The sequence below is a fragment of the Schistocerca serialis genome, chromosome 4 (assembly GCF_023864345.2).
Source record: "Schistocerca serialis cubense isolate TAMUIC-IGC-003099 chromosome 4, iqSchSeri2.2, whole genome shotgun sequence".
Lineage (NCBI taxonomy): Eukaryota > Metazoa > Arthropoda > Insecta > Orthoptera > Acrididae > Schistocerca > Schistocerca serialis.
In genome coordinates, this window is record NC_064641.1 from 647,544,758 (window position 1) to 647,566,053 (window position 21,296).

Here is a 21,296-nt window from a genome sequence, read left to right on the forward strand (position 1 = left end):
TGTGGCTGCTTCGACAGCAACTTATAAATGCATAAGAATATCAGAACAATGTGCCACCGACGTTGGGAAAGCCTTGACAATGAAAACGTGAGGAAGATGAAAATTCTCGAGTCTCACACACAAGCCCACGCAATATAGAAAGATCCCACCATGCACTGGGTATGGTATGAAACGACGATCAGTGATTAGGTGGCATTGCAAATTTAGTCCACCAATGGCAACACCAAGAGAAGGGAAAATTCAGGAGATTGAGCTTAGGAGAGTGAGGAGAAGAGAGGATTGGTAGGACAGCGCAGAAGCAAGAGGACATGGGGTCATTCATCCATCGCTACCAGCCGCCTTCCGACACAGCTATAAAGCTGCCTAAACTATAGCAACAGACGGCGGCCTGTCAAAGCGCATACGGTTCCGGGCGCAAACCATACGGCCACTGGCCACAGAGGGGAGCAGCCGACTCGTGACCGCACGGCCCCGAGGAGACGCGCTGTCCCGACCGTCATCACCACAGGACAAATGACTGAAGAATGGTGAGATGATTCAATCCCCCCTCATTCCCTTTAAGAACTGAGTCGTGTCCACCCCCAGTCAGACTGATCCTGAGATTTGTGATTTTTTGTGTGTGTAAAAGGTACTGAAATAAACGCAATTCCATTCGATTATCAGTCCAATAACCTCACACTCTTTTGCTTTTTCATTTCACTTAATTATTGATGTCACCTGATTATGAAACATCCCCTTAGAAAAATTTATAAATGACAGTGCTGGAAAACTACGTTATTTGATTTTCAAACAGCTGAGCAACACTGAACATACTCAGAAATTTCTCTCTTTACTTATTCTGATCAACACTAAGCTGACACACAATTTTTTTTTTTTTTTTTTTTTTTTTTAGCGTAACGCAATGTGACTTTCAATAATCCCATTCTGCTCTCTCACAATGTCTAATGACTACTGAGGTCGCTGATAAGGAGTACCTGGCAGCAGATGGCAGTACAATGCACCTAATATGAAAATGTTTTCGGGGGTGTCCGGATACTTTTGATCATATAGTGTACGTTGCTCACAGCACCAGGTCATTATTTTTGTTTAAAATTGTGTGCGGTTTATTGTGCAACCATATAGTATGAGAACTTTTATTAGAGCATCGCTGTTGCACTGACACAGTGGGTGAGCGGTGTGAAGATGAGACTGGTAATTTCTGGACCTAGGTTCGATTCTGGCTGGTAGCAACATTTTCTTTTTTTATTTCATTTTGTTCTTCACGCAGATAAAATTAATATACTTGATTTAGTTACGATTACTACACTGGTAGAATGAGAGCTTTGTACGTAGCCCACAAAAATCTACCATTCGTACAAATCGTGGATTGGCCATTCTGCAGAAGATAGTGTGGAGTGTTCTGCGGTAGCGTTTGCATTTCAATCACTACTGTTTGAAACTGTTACAATTCAGCTCCAGATGATTACCCACGCCGACTGGAGTTTCGTGCCTCAATGCACCAAGCTATGGAAGATTATGACTTTATAGGGTGATCGATATTCAACAACGAGGCGACTTTCCACCTGTCAGTAAATACACTCCTGGAAATTGAAATAAGAACACCGTGAATTCATTGTCCCAGGAAGGGGAAACTTTATTGACACATTCCTGTGGTCAGATACATCACATGATCACACTGACAGAACCACAGGCACATAGACACAGGCAACAGAGCATGCACAATGTCAGCACTAGTACAGCAATGCAGGCTGCTATTCTCCCATGGAGACGATCGTAGAGATGCTGGATGTAGTCCTGTGGAACGGCTTGCCATGCCATTTCCACCTGGCGCCTCAGTTGGACCAGCGTTCGTGCTGGACGTGCAGACCGCGTGAGACGACGCTTCATCCAGTCCCAAACATGCTCAATGGGGGACAGATCCGGAGATCTTGCTGGCCAGGGTAGTTGACTTACACCTTCTAGAGCACGTTGGGTGGCACGGGATACATGCGGACGTGCATTGTCCTGTTGGAACAGCAAGTTCCCTTGCCGGTCTAGGAATGGTAGAACGATGGGTTCGTTGACGGTTTGGATGTACCGTGCACTATTCAGTGTCCTCTCGACGATCACCAGTGGTGTACGGCCAGTGTAGGAGATCGCTCCCATCATGATGCCGGGTGTTGGCCCTGTGTGCCTCGGTCGTATGCAGTCCTGATTGTGGCGCTCACCTGGCGCCAAGCACGCATACGACCATCATTGGCACCAAGGCAGAAGCGACTCTCATCGCTGAAGACGACACGTCTCCATTCGTCCCTCCATTCACGCCTGTCGCGACACCACTGGAGGCGGGCTGCACGATGTTGGGGCGTGAGCGGAAGACGGCCTAACGGTGTGCGGGACCGTAGCCCAGCTTCATGGAGACGGTTGCGAATGGTCCTCGCTGATACCCCAGGAGCAACAGTGTCCCTAATTTGCTGGGAAGTGGCGGTGCGGTCCCCTACGGCACTGCGTAGGATCCTACGGTCTTGGCGTGCATCCGTGCGTCGCTGCGGTCCGGTTCCAGGTCGACGGGCACGTGCACCTTCCGCCGACCACTGGCGACAACATCAATGTACTGTGGAGACCTCACGCCCCACGTGTTGAGCAATTCGGCGGTACGTCCACCCGGCCTCCCGCATGCCCACTATACGCCCTCGCTCAAAGTCCGTCAACTGCACATACGGTTCACGTCCACGCTGTCGCGGCATGCTACCAGTGTTAAAGACTGCGATGGAGCTCCGTATGCCACGGCAAACTGGCTGACACTGACGGCGGCGGATCACAAATGCTGCGCAGCTAGCGCCATTCGACGGCCAACACCGCGGTTCCTGGTGTGTCCGCTGTGCCGTGCGTGTGATCATTGCTTGTACAGCCCTCTGGCAGTGTCCGGAGCAAGTATGGTGGGTCTGACACACCGGTGTCAATGTGTTCTTTTTTCCATTTCCAGGAGTGTATAAATCGTCATAATGAGCGTGGTACTGAACTGCGCCATATCCAGGACAAATGTGTATAGTCTCTTTTTCTTCATCGATCAGACGGTGATAATTTCTGTCTACCTGGTTATATTGCAGCCGTGCACCTCACAATAGACCACACTTGTTTGCCCATTTTTCAACCGGCAACTGCCACATCAGTGGAGAGGGCGCCCTGGTCTGGGTGACATCCCACTGTTGCATGACTTCCCAGGTCGACAGATATCACGCCATGAAATCTTATCATGTGAAGCTATGTTACGGAGAAAGCTAATATACCCCCAATGCAATAACGCTGCAAGAACAGCAGGAAAGCAGCACTGCTACTCTGACGGACGTTGATGGAACATGCTAGTGAATGTATGGACGGAACTGCATTACCGCCAGGATGTGTGCTAGGTGGCCAAATGCACACACATTGAACATTTGTAGAATGTACCAGAAACGCTGTTAGTGTATTTATATTTTCATGTGTCACCCATCTTTGTATGTCCCATACTTGTAAATAAACAGTTCATTGAAACCTCATGAATCATTTAGGCAAACACTGCATGTACTGTGATGAATCATTTAGGCTAACACTGTATGTGCTGTCAATAACTGATGCACAACAAACAGCATACCTTCCAGTCTGGCAGAATGTGAACAAGGATTTTAGCGACTGCTCAGCCCACGTACCACCTGTGGCCCTTTGTCAAATAAGGTTGGACTCATAAGCCATAAGGCTTATACAGTTTCCTTACCCCGTCGCATGCCCACTTTCCCACCAGCTGGCATTCAGCTTCGCGGTGGGCTGTGGTGATAGTATTTTGGCCCATCAGTGTAAATCTTGACTTTTCGACTGGGCCCGCAGATGCATGATTCATTTTGTAGTGGGTTCGGTGCCCTTATATAGCTCTCCTATGTACATGCTGAGGAAAAACTGCCTCACTTGGCGGTCGGCGTGTGATTACTCATCCCAGTCAAGACAAAAGTGTACCTTGCAAAACCCATTCGCACCAGTAGGTTTAACAGACATGCGATTTGAAAAACGAGGCTCTGCAACGTTGTAACTGCGTCCAGCGTGGCCTAGAACAAATAGCATGAACTCTGCGCTGTGCCAGATTCGCCAATGTTCGAGTCGCGTTCACGCCGATCATTTTCTTTTCAGTTAAAACATCAAATTGTATCCGATTTACACCTTCACAATGTTGTATCTTGTGTATTTCTTTTTGTTACCGCTACCTTTATTTAAATATTAAGACACAACATTAATTCCTTACAGATGTAAACGACCGCTCTGTTTCGTCCAAGACACAAATAAAGCCAATAGAAAATAATAGTAATATCATCTGTATTCATTGAGGTACCAAAGCACAACAGGAAGGCTGCACTAGACACACACATTATGCTGCTGAGAGTAATTCCATTCTGTGCATTTGACATTAAGGCTTATATTCACAGAGCCGGTGCGTACACGTACGAGCAATGTTCACTTTAGAGAAAGCGACCGACCTGCCTTTGCAAGCATTTCGCCGCTCGCTGCATCATACTGTGCTGGACCCTGTGAGGAACACCGGCATCTACCATTATGTAAGCGGCATGCTTTAGTTCCTTTATACACTACTGCCCATTAAAATTGCTACACCACGAAGATGACGTGCTACAGACGCGAAATTTAACCGACAGGAAGAAGATGCTGTCATATGCAAATGATTAGCTTTTCAGAGCATTCACGCAAGGTTGGCGCCGGTGGCGACACCTACAACGTGCTGACATGAGGAAAGTTTCCAAACGATTTCTCATACACAAACAGCAGTTGACCGGTGTTGCCTGGTGAAACGTTGTTGTGATGCCTCGTGTAAGGAGGACAAATGCGTACCATGACGTTTCCAACTTTGATAAAGGTCGGATTGTAGATTATCGCGATTGTGGTTTATCGTAACGCGACATTGCTGCTCGCGTTGGTCGAGATCGAGTGACTGTTAGCAGAATATGGAATCGGTGGGTTCAGGAGGATGTTACGGAACACCGTGCTGGATCCCAACGACCTCGCATCACTAGCAGTCGAGATGACAGACATCTTATCCGTATGGCTGTAACGGATCGTGCAGCCACGTCTCGATCCCTGAGTCAACAGATGGGGACGTTTGCAAGACAACAACCATATGCACGAACAGTTCGGCGACGTTTGCAGCAGCATGGACTATCAGCTCGGAGACCATCGCTGCGGTTACCCTTGACGCTGGATCACAGACAGGAGCGCCTGCGATGGTGTACTCGACGACGAACCTGGGTGCACGAATGGTAAAACGCAATTTTTTGGATGAATCCGGGTTCTGTTTAGAGCATCATGATGGTCGCATCCGTGTTTGGCCACATCGCGGTGAACGCACATTGGAAGCGTGTATTCGTCATCGCCATACTGACGTATCACACGGCGTGATGGTATGGGGAGCCATTGGTTACACGTCTAGATCACCTCTTGTTCGCATTGACGGCACTTTGAACAGTGGACGCTACATTTCAAATGTGTTACCACCCCCGGCTCTACCCTTCATTCGATCCCTTCGAAACCCTACATTTCAGCAGGATAATGCACGACCGCATGTTGCAGGTCCTGTACGGGCCTTTCTGGATACAGGAATTGTTCGACTTCTGCCCTGGACAGCACATTTTCAGATCTCTCACCAATTGAAAACGTCTGGTCAATGGTGGCCGAGCAATTGGCTCGTCACAATACGTCAGTCACTAATCTTGATGAACTGTGGTATCGTGTTGAAGCTGCATGGGCAGCTGTACCTGTGCACGCCATCCAAGCTCTGTTTGACTCAATGCCCAAGCGTATCAAGGCCATTATTACGGCCAGAGGTGGTTGTTCTAGGTACTGATTTCTCAGGATCTGTGAACCCAAATTGCGTGAAAATGTAATCACACGTCAGTTCTAGCATAATATATTTGTCCAATGAATACCCGTTTATCATGTGCATTTCTTTTTGGTGTAGCAATTTTAATGGCCATTTTGTATGTTGGTCAGAAGAGTGTTACCGGTCAAAGGAAGACACAATCTAAGCAGTTCATAAGGACGGTGCGAGACTTTCTTTGTGCAGTGTGCGTCACACGTGGCCGCCTCGGCGCTCTTTACTTAACTGAACACCCACCGTTGCCCACTGTCGCGGGTAGCTTATGAACGGGGATGGTACTCACCATGATGTAGGGCACGCTGACGAGCAGCCGGCGCACGCGCGGGTTGTTGCTGGTCTCGACCCGCAGCTTGTCGCCGTGGCCCTCCCACAGCATCTGCTGCAGGCGGCCCATGTCGCGGTCGTGGATCCAGATGCGGATATTGGCCCGCGTCACCACGAAACCTGCGCAGCCGGCACCGCCAGTACATAGTAGCGTCGTACATCGAATGCCTGCATCAATCGTCGCGAACCTCTGATTACGCTCAGCTGCCGTGTGAGATAGCAATGTACATGTATTTTCAAACAATTTCCGAGAATTCAGCCAGGTAACACTTTCAGTGACCGCCGATATTTCGGCGGGAGAACACCTCGCCATTTTCAAGACAAACTGCAACGGACAGGCGGCGTACACGCAAATTTAAAACCTCGGTGGGGTGTCAGGTCAGAGACGTGTTCTGAACACAATTTTGACACAAAGCATCTCAATAGCCTGTGGAGTGGAAGGGGTAGGCTAGTGACAGAACAGTGCATCACCATTGACTAGACACTCATTTATGGAACACAGAAGTCAGTTATTACCCAAAAGAAACAATCAGTACAAATTACAAAATAATATTCTTTTCGTTTAAGTCACTCAAACATTTAAACAGGCAAATAGCAATCATTTAACTGAAAGCCTTTTAAGAAAGCAAGACTAGAAAATTTAAATGATGAGTTAAAATCATATTTAAATAGGCTCTGACCGAGCACATATTTTGAAACGAAATATTTCCTTTAAGGAACCAGCGATCAAAATTAATTACATTATCCTCAACAACCATATTACAGCCAAGACATTTAAGATTAAACAGTAATATATAACATCAGAGAGCTGCAGTCCCAAGTTTTAAGCAGCACGTTTCAGATGGACTGCACTGCAACAGTACAATACAAGTCCCTCAGAGGTAAAGCTCTCTTAAGTTTGGTACAGTTAATTCCCTTTCAACATAACATACAAGTCTAGCCCTAGGACGGCACCGACACCCCGCAATTTAGCACGCGAAAAACTACAGCGATGCACTCATCACGTATCCTTATAAAATCCAAGAACAGAGAGCCAGCTCCCCAATAGCGGAACATTTAACCACGCGCAGCGTGCGGGTTTGCGAGATGCTGATCTCGCCCTTAACCTCAACACCAGTTCAAATACTAGTCAGCCTACAATCTTGAGCCACCATACACTTTCATTCAGTTACTGCATAGAAAGCCAATGTGATAGGCAAACAGACCAGCATGTGATAAAAGCTTAAGCAATTTCATACTAGACAACCCTTGTGAATAGTAGCCGTAATTTTTGTTCTTTTTAACGTGAGCACACCCACAATCAAAAGACAAACAACGGCAGTCATAAGGACAGTAGCACATAAGCAAGTAGCAATGGTAACTTCTGCTTAGATTGGCTACAAATCAGCGCGTGATTTAACACACCAGCGAACAGTCTTTGCAACATAACCATCAATACAATAGCAAATTACTCACACGTGTACTCCTCCACGATATCGATTCGCTTAGCCATAGACAAAACGTGGAGAACGTATCACTTAGACCAACATAATGGTGCTCCCTCAGTTACCCCAAATAACTGATTCCCTTAGTTGCACAGCAAAGCACCAGACCTAATGAAATCACCACAGTTTTCGCCTCTAAATTGTCACAGTACAAGTGAGACTCGGTCACAAAAATGTAATTTTACATCACCAGTTCCCGAATAGTCAATACAAGCGCCTGATTTTCACCCGTTTATAACGGCAGGCAGTAACATCGTACTGAAAATAGCGTAAACTAAACTTATTACAGTGAACAGAGACGTCAATGAACGAACGGACAGATCATAACTCTGCGAAAATAAAGAAAGTAAACTTTTCACTCGAGGGAAGACTTGACCCAAGGACCTCTCGTTCCGCAGCTGCTCACGCTAACCACGGGACCACGGCGCTCCTGAGCTCACACTATCCTTGATGTTGTCTATCTTTCGCATGGACTACTCAATTTGTATATTTTGCTTATTTTTTTCATACTTCCACACAACTTCTTCCTGTTTTCTCGACTAGTCTGTGTTCAGTTTTTCAAGGTCTACCCACTGTGCCAACTTATAACTAAATCTGAGGGGTGTGGGATGGGGAGGTTCCCTTGTCAATACATCGGTCCTCCACGGTACTGGTAGTTTGACCACTATATGGCATGCCGCAGCTACGAGGAATGCGATATACACCCGCCGTACGCAGACCAGGATCATTCTTAATAGAACTCAAAAGCACTAATTTTAGATGGAAGTCGGAAAACACATTTCACATCGTATTTCCATAAAATACGACCGATCTTGTTGGAAGTGTTTCCTATGTAAGGCAAAAAGTCAATAGACTTAGGTGTCGACTCGGAATTATCATCAATCACCCGATGTACAGTTGGTCGATAGCACAACGCACATTCAATCTGTCTATGAATGTAACCATTTTGATGACACTTAACTTCAAGATGGGACAGCTCAGCTGGCAAAGTCTCAGCGTCGGAAGCGACATGTGCCCTGTGTACCAAGGTACATGTTTAAATTCTGTTTGGAATCCGGCTCCCTCCCTTGTCAAAAAACCAGAGGGACAGAGTCAATGCTACGTCACCTGCGAATTCGTATCTCACTATCGATAGCTCTGACTTTGGTCATCTTTGGTGGCACTAGTGTTCAGTGTGTGTGTGTGTTATCTTTCCTGCATCAGTCCGAGAACCGAGGTTTTAAATTTGCATGTACGTCGCCTGCCAGTTGCAGTTTGCTTTGGAAATGGCGGGGTGTTCTCCCGCCGAAATATCGGCGGTCACTGAAAGTGTTACCTATCTGAATTCCCGGAAGTTATTTGAAAGTTGTATACGCCAGGAGAAACTCAGGTCTCACAATGTACATGTAATCTAGCGTCGCTGCCATCGTCTTACACAGGTACAAATAAACGGAGCATTGTCACTAAATTCACTTGGGGTCATGTAGATTTAGGAAACATCTTACAAAAGAGATCGGCCTGAAACTTAATGACAGATAAAAACGCACTGTTTCTTCCTACATCATAGGTATCTGGCTACCACCAGCGTCAGGAGAAATCGCAGCAGCTTGTTAGGATGCCACTGCTCCCGACGCCTCAGCTTGGACAACAGACGGCTCCAGAAAGACATACATTCGTTGGTAGCTAAAATCATTGGAACAAAATGACATGTCGCTGCAATATTGCGCGGTAGCGTAATCCATTGTTTTCTCAACTGATTTTGGAACACGTCTTCCAGCAGACGATAGTGCAGCAATGGAGGGAGTGAGATTGTCGTTTGAGCACGCAAAGCCATATTAATATGGTACTGGAAGTAGGAAAACATGAAGGTACAACGGTAATGGAGTATTGAGTACAGAATTCAGCCACCAACACGTACAACAATTTATTGTATTTTGGATAAATTTGAAGCCGACGGTATTGTTCAGAATGTGCCCAAGGAAAGGTCTGGCCGACCAAAAATATCAACAAGTGAAGCTTCCAGCGCTGCTGTGTTGCAACATTTTACTTGGTCACCTCAAAAATGTGTGAAGCAATGTGCATGCGAAAGCGCGATAAGCCGATCAAGCATACGACGAATTCTGAAGGTTGCAAAGTGGTTAGTGTACATTCCAAGATCGCTGCATGCTATAAACGAGGAGAACCCGGATCGAAATATGTGAAGATGGTATCTGTTCTTTTGGACATGTCGTGAGTAATGGGTGTAATGGGCAGGGGCACTACGAATGTGGCGTGTGGACATTAAGTTGGGAGTGTGGGTCTCACGGGGTGCGTGCAAGGGATTAATCCCTGCAGTCGTACTATCCTCTGAGCCCTCGGTGGCTCGAATAGAGCGTCTGCCATGTAAGCGGGAGATCCCGGGTTCGAGTCCCGGTGTTTTCAAATGTCCCCATTGATGTATATCAACGCCTGTCGACAGCTTAGGGTCTTTATTTCATTACCATTTCACTAGGGTCGAAGGATGTACTGCTAATGCTTCGGGAGAATGAACGGTTTGTAGGGATGGTTATCTGGCCTGACAAGTTCACTTGGACAAACATATTAATCTACCGGGTGTTAATGTGTGGTGTGGTGTCATCACGCAGTCTGATTGGCCCTAACTGGTCAGGTGTATCTTCGTATGCTGCAAACATCGATTTTACCTGTTATCCGAGAGGTGTTTGGAAAAGGCAGATTTCGTCTACAACAAGATGGCGTTCCACCTCACTGCCACAGAGCTGTCAGAGCTTACTTGGATGAACATCTGCCGGAACGATGGATACGTCGAAGAGGAGCTGTTGAGTACCCACCACAGTCTCCAGATTTTACACCTGTTCTACCTATGTGGGACCTTGGAAAATGAAGTTTAACAACAGAAGCCATCTACAATGAGCGAGCTTCGAGAAACCATCGAGGCGACCTTTGTGTGTGCCCCCTGCTAACACTGACAGCCGTAGTCCGATCGACAGTTCATCGGCATCGACGGTGTTTGGGGATCACTTTCAACAAATAACATAACCTTCGCCCCCCCTCCCTATGCTATAACTTTAATGGTATGTCATTTCGTTCCGTTAATATTTACTATCAAGGAATGTCTACATTTTCCTGAACCCCTCTTTATATTGGTCCACTTACCACACTGAAAGTGAAAGGACTCGTGTTTGCCGCTATGAGTTCACTACTCGTGTTGCGCATGCACACAGGGCTCTTTGGTCTTACTATGCTGTTCTCCCCGATGAAGCAATGAAAAATATGTTCAAGAATCGAATTAAAATTCAAGGTGATAGGATAAGATTCGCTGATGACATTGCTATTCTCAGTGAAAGCGAAGAAGAATTACAGGATCTGCTGAATGGAGTGCAAAGTCTGATAAATACAAAATACGAATTGAGACTAAATCCGAAAAAGAAGAAAGTAAATGAGAGGTAGCAGAAATGAGAACAGCGAAAAATTGAACATCAGAAATGGTTATCATTAAGTAAATGAAGTTATGGAACTCTGCTACCTAGGCAGCAAAATAATCCTTGACGGACGGAGCAAAGAGGACATAAAAAGTAGACTAGCACTGGCAAAAAGAGCTTTCATGGCCAAGGAAAGTCTACGAGCTTCAAAGACAGGCCTTCATCTGAGGAAAAAAATTCTGGAGCAGGACACTGTATGATAGTGAAACATCGATTGTGCGAAAACCGGAACGGAAGAAAATCGAAGCGTTTGAGATGTGTTGCTGCAGAAGAATGTTGAAAATTAAGTGGACTGATAAGGAAAGGAATATGTAGGAAACACTGTAAAGAATTAGGGGATAGAATGGTAGGACATCTGTTAAAGGCCCTTAGGTTAGTTAGGTTTAAGTAGTTCTAAGTTCTAGGGGACTGATGACCTCAGATGTTAAGTCTCATAGTGCTCAGAGCCATTTTTTTCTGGTAAAGTATCAGGGAATAACTAGAGGAACTGTGGAGGATGAAAAATATAGAGGAATGCATCCACCAAATAACTGAGGACGTAAGTTGCAAATGCTGCTTTGAGATGCAGAGGTTGGCACAGGAGAGGAATTTCTGGTGGACCGCATCAAACCAGTCAGATGACTGAAGACTAAAAAAAAAAGGGACAATATATGCTGCTAGCATTTCAGCGCAGCCGAAGCAAGTGCGTAGAGATAACATCATTTACGAGGCGTGTTCAGTACGCGAAGCGACACATTTTTTTCTCGGCCAATTTCGGTTGATAAAATACGGAACTTGCTGTGGAACATATTCCCATCTCAGCCCCTATAGTTTCATGAAGTTCTGATAGCTGGCTGTACTACACGCCGATTTCAAGATGGCGTCCGTACTGGAGGTGCATTCCAAGCACAGAACTATCATTAATTTATTTGGTCGAAAAACCAGAGCATCGAAGATATTCATATGCGCTTGCAAAATGTCTACGGAGACCTGGTAGTGAATAAAGCACATTGAGCAGTTGGTCAAGGAGTCTATCATCACCGCAACAATGTCGCACAAACCAGTCCGATCTCAAGCTTGCCGGCCAGCAGCACGCAGCTGTGGCTGTTGAAATGTTGGATTGTGTGGACACTCATTCGAGGTGATTGACGGGTCACAATCAGCTGGGTGTGTCTGTTGCGAGTTCTGACCCAGTCGTCTACAAATTGCGGTAATCGTAAGTGTGCGCCCCCTGCGTACCTCGTTGCCTAACACATGACCATATAGAGCATCTGTCGGCCCAATGAAGAATGCACTCCACATAAGGCACCACGTGGATGGTGGCGAGGTTACTGGAGCAGCAAGATGATGATTCCAACCCGAGCAGCCAGAGTGGTACCGTGTGGGTATGTTGGCCCTCCCAGTAAGATGGGGTAAAGTCGTTGCATTGAATACTGAACACAGGAATTGCATCACCGGTTACGTGTACAGCATCACAATGGACGTATCCGTGTGTGGAGTCACCGAGCTGAAAGGACGTTGCCAGGCTGCATTCGTTATCATCATACGGGCCCAGAATATGGATTGATGGTATGCAGTTCGTTGCCTCAAGTTCTGGAAGTCGGTAATTCTGAAAACAGACATTAAATTTCTGACTTGTTGGTGGGTATGTTCTGTCTTGAAGGTCTCCATGCCGTTATCTTTCAAGAAAATAACAAAAGTCTGCATGTTGCCTGTGCTGTCCTGACCTATTCGATGCGAGTGTGTTCCCTTTTTGCCTTTACCAGTACTTTCTCCAAATATTTCACTAGTTGTAAACATCTGGTCACGGTTATCCGACACAGTAGCACGCCACCATTCAAAAAAAAAAAAAAAAAAAAAAAAAAAAAAAAAAAAGGGTTCTAATGGCTCTGAGCACTATGGGACTTAACATCTGAGGTCATCAGTCCCCTAGAACTTAGGACTACTTAAACCTAACTAACCTAAGGACATCCCGCACATCCATGCCCGAGGCAGGATTCGAACCTGAGACCGTAGCGGTCTCTCGGTTCCTGACTGTAGCGCCTATAACCTCTCGGACACATCGGCCGGCACGCCACGATTCACCAGCTATAAATAATGATCCCTGGTAAAGAGCTGAAGCAACGTGGAATCTGTCTCCGAGCTCAGTTTCACTCGATGCCAAGTCGGGTCAAGACCATTGTTGTTGCCTGAGGGGCTGCACTTCGTTCTAAATGCCCCTCTGTATACCCCCAAATTGTTTATTCGTCCAGCTATACTGTGCAGACACAATAAATGAAATTTACTTATTTGCTATTCTTTATGGTATTGCAGTTGTAATGGACAGCCGTGTATACGCATTTGTGATACTTGCAACAGATATTTACATTCACCACAAGATCCACGGCTGCTGAGAGGGAAGATTTTGCTGGACATCTCTGCAGTTGACGGTAAGCAGTGGAAGCAGTGGTCAGTTAAATTTATTGGTACGATTCGATAAATGAACTGACGATGTGGTGTCACCGCCAAACACCACACTTGCTAGGTGGTAGCCTTTAAATCGGCCGTGGTCCGTTAGTATACGCCGGACCCGCGTGTCGCCACTATCAGTGATTGCAGACAGAGCGCCGCCACACGGCAGGTATAGAGAGACTTACTAGCACTCGCCCCAGTTGTACAGCCGACTTTGCTAGCGATGGTTCACTGTCTACATACGCTCTCATTTGCAGAGACGACAGTTTAGCATAGCCTTCAGCTACGTCATTTGCTACGACCTAGCAAGGCGCCATATTCAGTAATTAGAATGAATTCTGAACAGACAATATTGTGAATCGTGTACCGTCAAGAGCGACGTTCATCATTAATGGATTAAAGTTAGCCGGCCGAGGTGGCCGTGCGGTTAAAGGCGCTGCAGTCTGGAACCGCAAGACCGCTACGGTCGCAGGTTCGAATCCTGCCTCGGGCATGGATGTTTGTGATGTCCTTATGTTAGTTAGGTTTAACTAGTTCTAAGTTCTAGGGGACTAATGACCTCAGCAGTTGAGTCCCATAGTGCTCAGAGCCATTTGAACCATTTGATTAAAGTTAAGTATCAAACTAATTACGTCCGCTTTCTGAATTCTAATTCCTTGTCATGTTCCAGACCTCACGTCAGCATAGTTCTTCCCTCCTCACGCCAGCCTGCGTGAGCTAAAACGCGTGCATTTCGGCCTCTACTAGTAACACGGTGTTGGCTCTTCTGCCAACACAACAGACGAACTCTATGAGGTCAGGGTGACAGAAAGATCTTTCGACAGACATGCCAGTCGCGATATTGTTATCAACTTAGGTGAAAGTCGTATTTATGAATATTGTCTCATTTCTTTATGTGATGTGTAAGTAGGTGTACACTGCTCTTGCCAACTACTGTACTGGGCAAGATATCACACATCTGAAGATAAGAGTTTCCTCTTAATATTCTCTCAGGCCTTACATAACAAATTATATGGAGTCCTTCAAACATGTGGGTATTACATGGCGTACAACCGTAATAACAAACTTTTAGAGTAATAAGTAAGATTTACTTCGGCACTGAACAGAGCGAATACAGAAACGGATGTCGAATATGGCTCGAGCGAACAAAGACAGCATGCAAAGCCAAAGAGAGGAATCAAAGAAGTGACATTTCGTGTCAGAGAAGCCACAGACTTAATATCTTCGCCGCCACACGGTGTCACAGGTCCCCCAAAGTGTTTGCAAGCGGAAGGACATAAAGTTTTTCAAAATAACCAATAAAACTCTCACAAGGCAAGATAAGGCGACCTTGGAGACTAGTTATGTAATGTGAGATTTGTACGTCATTTATAATATAGGGTATGCAATAGAGGGTGTTTATAAATTAGTAATACAAAACTAACCTTTAATTGTGAAAAAGGTAAATAACGTACAGAAATGTTTGATACAGCATTGAATACAGTATATCTTGAAGTTTAATTTACAAATGCTCAATGTGGCTACCTTTTGTAACGTAACACATGTCCCCTTTGTAATCAGTTTCCTGCCAAATCTTATGACGTCCTGATGAATGGTAGCAACTGCTTATATTATCCGCTGTTACGGCTCGTCGACCTGTTGGTCAGCACACGTTAAACTGCTGTGTCAGAGATTGCTGGCCGACCCTGACCCAGCGTCCTATGTGATACACACCCAGTTTCGGTGAAACGATTATATCAATTAACAGAAGTTTGTCTTTGAGATGGTGGCGTGTGATATTTACTCTTGGATTGTCTCGGAACTAAGGATTTGGATTCATGAAACCGTAAACAACACTGCGCACACTCTGCAGCGTTACACGACTCCATGATGACTGTTGGAATAACTCACTCGTGCATGCCACCTAGTGGGAACAGCGGGAACTGACTGTTACGTGGGAATAAAACTGGAAGATATAATGCATTCAATACTGTATGAAACATTTTTGTAAGTTATTAACCTTTTCACAATTAAAGGTTAATTTTATGCAACTACTTTACAAACACCCTGCATTGTACTTTCGACAGCTCCATGGTGCTCACTTGGAACTCAATTGCACCTCTTCAAAGAGGAAACGTAATACACCTGTCTAAGCCTTATTAGACTGATGAAGAATATTAAATGTCTTCCACGCAATGACATCACGTGTTGGAAAAGAATCCAAAGAACTCTTCTTAGCATCACTAGTACGAACAAAGGCAATAGTTATCCAACCATTACCAGTTCCTTGAACTGACATTGCCAAACTAAATCTTGCAACGAAACCCATCAACCTGTGTGCACCTGAGAAAATGGAAGCCTCATCGGTTGCCTTTGGAGACAGACTAATACTCTTACACACTTTATAACGCACGCCGGATAGTGAACGAACGAGTGAGCCAGTTGCACCAACGAGACCCCTGTCGGCAACTAAATGAAACGAGAACTTATAACTGACGCCAATGTGAACTTTTAGATCCTACGCGCAAGTTAAAAATTTACCCCAAGGAGATATATAGTCTTGTGAAATAGACACGCTGCCTATTGGCTTCTGCCTCGGGTTCTTCGGCCAACGTTCGTCTGATGATTTCACTGACGTTTCGCCAGCATCGTCAAAGCTTCACTTTCGCCAGCATCGTCAAAGCTTCATCCTCCACTGCTGGTGATGAAGTGGAGCCGAGCTAGCTGCCGCAGACTGCCGCCAACTTCCGAGGGCTTCTATGCGGTCATTTCCGGTGCGGTTCTCCTCTTGCTACCTACGAGCCAAGTTGGTAGGGCTTCTGTGTTGCGCAGGTTCCTCTGTATTTCCGCCGGCAGACACCAGATTACCGAAGACCCATAAGAACAACGTTCCACTAAGACCGATTACTAGCGCTCTTGGCTCACAGACGTATAAACTGGCCGAACACTTGGCCTCTCTGCTTCAGCCGCACGTGGGGAAACTGAAGCATACATAAAGGACCCAGAACATTTCATTGAGAAGCTAAAGAAACTAAAAGTCGCACCAAACGAAATCCTGATCAGCTGTGGTATTGTTTCTTTGTTTACGAAAGTGCCACTCAGTGACTCAATGGAGCGTATCGGTTCCATTTTCCCGCAAGACATCATAGAGCTCTTTCATGCATGTCTCATCACGAGCTACTTAAAGTGGAATGGCAATTTCTACGAACACATGGAAGGCGTCGCCATGCGTAGTCCCCTTAGTCCAGTGGTGGCCAACTTCTTCATGGAACATTTCGAAGCACACGCACTGGACTCGTAAACCTACATATACGTCGATGATACTTTCGTTGTGTGGAGCTATGGTGAAGAACAGTTCGGTGACTTCCTAAGACACTTTAATAGCCTCCATGCCAACATAAAATTTACTACGGAAGTAGAAAAAGGACAAAAAACTACCATTTCTAGATGTGCTGGTCACAAGGGATGGCGAAAACCTGGGACACAGCGAGTATCGAAAACCGACACACACGGACTGATACCTGCACAAACTATCAAACCAAAACCCGAGCCAGAAAAGAGGCATTATTAACACCCTCGTTACGCGAGCAGGACAAATATGTGAGCTGTAGCATCTCAGACAAGAAATGGCACACCTGGAAAGAATTTTGAGGAGCAATGGGTACTCCACAAGTTATATTAGAAGTGTTACAGATCCAGATACTCGGCGAAGTGACAAATCAGAAAAGGAAATGTCGTGTACGGCCTTTCTGCCATACGTTCTCAGAGGAATGGACAGAATCGGCCATATATTGCGCAAAGATGCGTAAAGACGATTTGCAAACCGACAAAGAAGATCAAAGAGTGTCTTACATCGGCAAAGGAGAAAAGGGACCCACTTGCAATGTCGGGAATATACCGCGTACTATGCACATACTGAAAAGTTTATGACGGAACGACTGGAACACAAGCGACATTGCAGGTTGGGGCAGATGGAGAAATCGGCTGTGGCGGGGCACGCACTGTGTGAGATCGACCACGTAGTAAAATTCGTCGACATGGAAGTTCTGGCTGTAGAGAAGCAATATCACACCAGATTGTTCATAGAAGCTATAGAAATACAAAAACAAGGGAATAACTTCAACAAGAAAGAAGAAAGCCTTAAGGTAAACGGATCGTGGCTTCCCGTGCTGCAGCGAACGACCGTCACAGGTAGCAAGAGGAGAACCGCACCAGAAATGACCGCGGAGAAGCCCTCGGAAGTTGGCGCGCCAGGTACATATAGTCTGGGGCCGAGAGCTCGGCTCCAGTTCATCACCAGCAATGGAGGCTGATGCTTTGACAATGCCAGATACTCGTGCTGGCGAAACATCAGTAAAATCATCAGACCGGCGGCCGACGAACCCGAGACAGAAAGCAATATGCAGTTTGTCAACAAGTGGCCACGAAAGCCTTAACAATTTTGTCTTGTGAAATACTTTAAACTGATGTATAATACAATGGCCTATTCTATGTGCTCTGTAATTATGCTCAAAGTGCCTCATGACACGAAAAGACCATTTCTGCAATAGCGTCACAGCTCAGAAAGAAGACGAACAAAAGAAACTTTTGTCCATCGGTCCGCTGTTTAGCCTCCAGAAATGGAGGAACCTGTTTCGGCATCTGCATAATATGGATTCATGCTTCTGACAGATTTTTCCGCATCTACAAGAAGGATATGCTCCCACCCTGGAAAAGTCGTAGAAGGTAGTACCCGAAGGCTAGACTGTACTTTCAGTAAACAAAAAAGTATTGAATAGGATTGAAGCCTTGAAAGAACACTGGCAGCAAGTTTCGAATTGTAACCTCACACTGAAACACTTCGCTAAGCACCTGAGCGCTGATGGGATGAGGCTCGCCATACATTGAAAGAAAGTCATTGTCAGCAGCACCAACATACTAAAGGATCCTGTCTGCAGATCCTCGCGTCATTTTCTGAGTCATCAAGCTACGTTTCACTGGAAAAACTAATTTATACTGAATCCACCGTGAACATGAAGAATGGTGTAAATAACGTTACTACCAAACGCTTCACAGGCATAATCACTTTATCATGAAACACCGAAGGAAAGACGTTACTTGATAAGCTCAGTGAACAAAAAATTTGTCTCCCTAGAGAAATCATGACAATCATCATTTAATACCGTGTAATTCCGTCTCTGGACTTGATAACCTCGTGGTTTCGGTTAGGAACCGTGTTCACAAGGATGTGCTGGTACGTCGCATCTAGGTTAAGCCAATCGATGAGGATCTGATGGCGCAATTACACCAATTTGCGAAGATGCTGATCTCAGCGTTTTTACCAGCTGTTCCAACATGTTCCATAGATGTCCGCTGGATAGGTCAGATGTTCACTATACGCAGGAGGCGGCTACACGGGTAGCAGGGGCTGTGTGGCATGGACTGGGCAGTTTTTTTAGGTTAGAAGGTCTTGGGAAAACACATGAAGAGCTTCAGTCACAAAGGGTGCAGGACGAACACAGGAATAACGTAGATACAGGAACCAACAGTATAATAGTTACAAATTGTCATAGCTGTGTTTGGAAAGTACCAGAGCTCCAAGCGCTAATAGAAAGCACAGACGCTCAAATCGTTATAGCCGTAGATAAGCTCAGCCGAAATTTTTGCGAAGAACCTAACGGTGTTCCGAAAGGATGGGCTAAACACGGTTACCGTGGCGTGTTTGTTTCTGTCAGAAGTAGTTTGTCCTGTCGTGAAATTGAAGTAGATAGTTCCTGCGAGTTAGTATGGGCAGAGGTCATTGTTGGCAACCGGAATAAAATAACAATTGGATACTTTTACCGACCTTCCAATTCAGATGATACAGTTGCTGAAAGGTCCAAAGAAAACTTGAGTTTGATTTCAAACACGTACCCGACTCATACGATTATAGTTGGTGGCGACTTCAATGTACCCTCGATATGTTGGCGAAAATACATGTTTAATTCCGGAAATACGCATAAAACATCATCCGAAATTGCGCTAAACGCATTCTTTGAAAATTATTTCGCGCAGTTAGTCCATGAGTCCACGCGCATAGTAAACGGTTGTGAAAAAACACTTGACCTCTTAACAACAAATAATCCTGAGTTATCAATTGAGGACATGAAGTCTGTAAATGAGTCCGCAATCATGTTATATTTGGCACTTTTATTTTCGCAAGTCCATCTTAATCACACAGATTTCTTTATACTTCATTACCGGTTTCGCTTTACCGCCATCTTCAGATATGTTATTAATATAAAAATTGAGTGATCGACCAGATTCAGTTAGTTAAGACTAAATCTATACAGTATGAATGATGCATGAAATATAAAAATATAAAATATTTATAGCCTTGTACAGCAGCCATACATATCGTTAAAATATTCTGATAAAAATCGTCGTCAAGTTAAACATGTGAGTACATGGCACTTGCTGAAAATACTCCGATTGCGCCAGGTATTTACACAAGAGCCTACTGCCAGCAGAGGGCACTTTAGCTAGAGTACATAGTAAACCAGTGTCGCCAATATAAAGATTAAAATGCAGTTCATTGGGCGTCAAAGGGGCAGTTAATGAACTTGCCCGAAGAAATTGAGATTTATGTGCGCAGAAAACAACAACCGGAATTACTGCTGAATGAACAGAACGAGTTTAACCTGAGTGCTTACTTTGATATACTCAGAGACCTGCTAGTTTGAATAGCGTGGAGCACCCCAGCGGACTGGCGTGAGCCGGCAGCCGGCGGCGAGGAGACTGGGCCATCCTCCGCCAGCTCAGCCACAGGAAAACAAGTCACGCAGAGAAGTCACGACATATTCGCCATCGATACCGCACTCTAATATAATATCGATTATAGATTTTCTATTTTCAATTAAGGGGCACTATTTTATTAGTTGTATTATGATTACGTTCACTGTTAACTGATCTCTTAGGATAGAAGATTTTGTGATTTTTTATTTTATACTTTTTATACTGGCATTCATAAAAGGTTGTATGTTTCTAACCAGGCTAAGGGCTGTATTGTATAGCATTTGTGCTTTTTATGGATTTCAAGTATGAGTCCAATTTCACATATAGTATATCAGCATACGTTCTTAATACCAGACGCTCACTTAGCCAAAGAAAAATTTTAACTAAAGACAATGCATACTACATTGTAATGTTTGTATTGGCGACACTGGTTTACTATGTACTCTAGCTAAAGTGCTCTCTGCTGGCAGTAGGCTCTTGTGTAAATACCTGACGCAATCTGAGTATTATCAGCACGTACGATGTGCTCACATGTTTAACTTAACGATCATTTTTTACCAGAATATTTTAGCGGTATGTATGGCTGCAATACATGGCTATGAATATCGTATATTTTATATTTCATGCATCATTCATACTGTATAGATTTAGTCTTAACTAACTGAACCTGGTCGATTACACAATTTTTATTTTTATAACATATCTGAAGATGGCGGTAAGCCGAAACCGGTAATAAAGTGTAAAGAAATCTGTGCGATCAAGATGGACTTGTGAAAATAAAAGTGCCAAAAATCCTAGATTAATAAGGTGCATCGCTGGCCGTTGTGGCGGAGCGGTTCTGGGCGCTTCAGTCTGGAACCGCGCCACCGCTACGGTCGCAGGTTCGAATCCTGCCTCCGGCATGGACGTGTGTGATGTCCTGTTAGTTAGGTATAAGTAGTTCTAAGTCTAGGGGACTGATGACCTTAGATGTTA

At 45.1% G+C, this 21,296-nt stretch overlaps 1 protein-coding gene across 1 annotated transcript in view; it reads right to left on the reverse strand.

Annotated features, from left to right (window-relative positions):
• The window catches only part of LOC126474660 (uncharacterized), a 421,515-nt gene that overhangs the window by 244,242 nt on the left and 155,977 nt on the right, over positions 1-21,296 (reverse strand). The window contains exon 6 of the mRNA XM_050102139.1: positions 6,177-6,337. Coding sequence (XP_049958096.1) covers positions 6,177-6,337 — 161 coding nt within the window. The remainder of the gene's footprint in view (positions 1-6,176; positions 6,338-21,296) is intronic.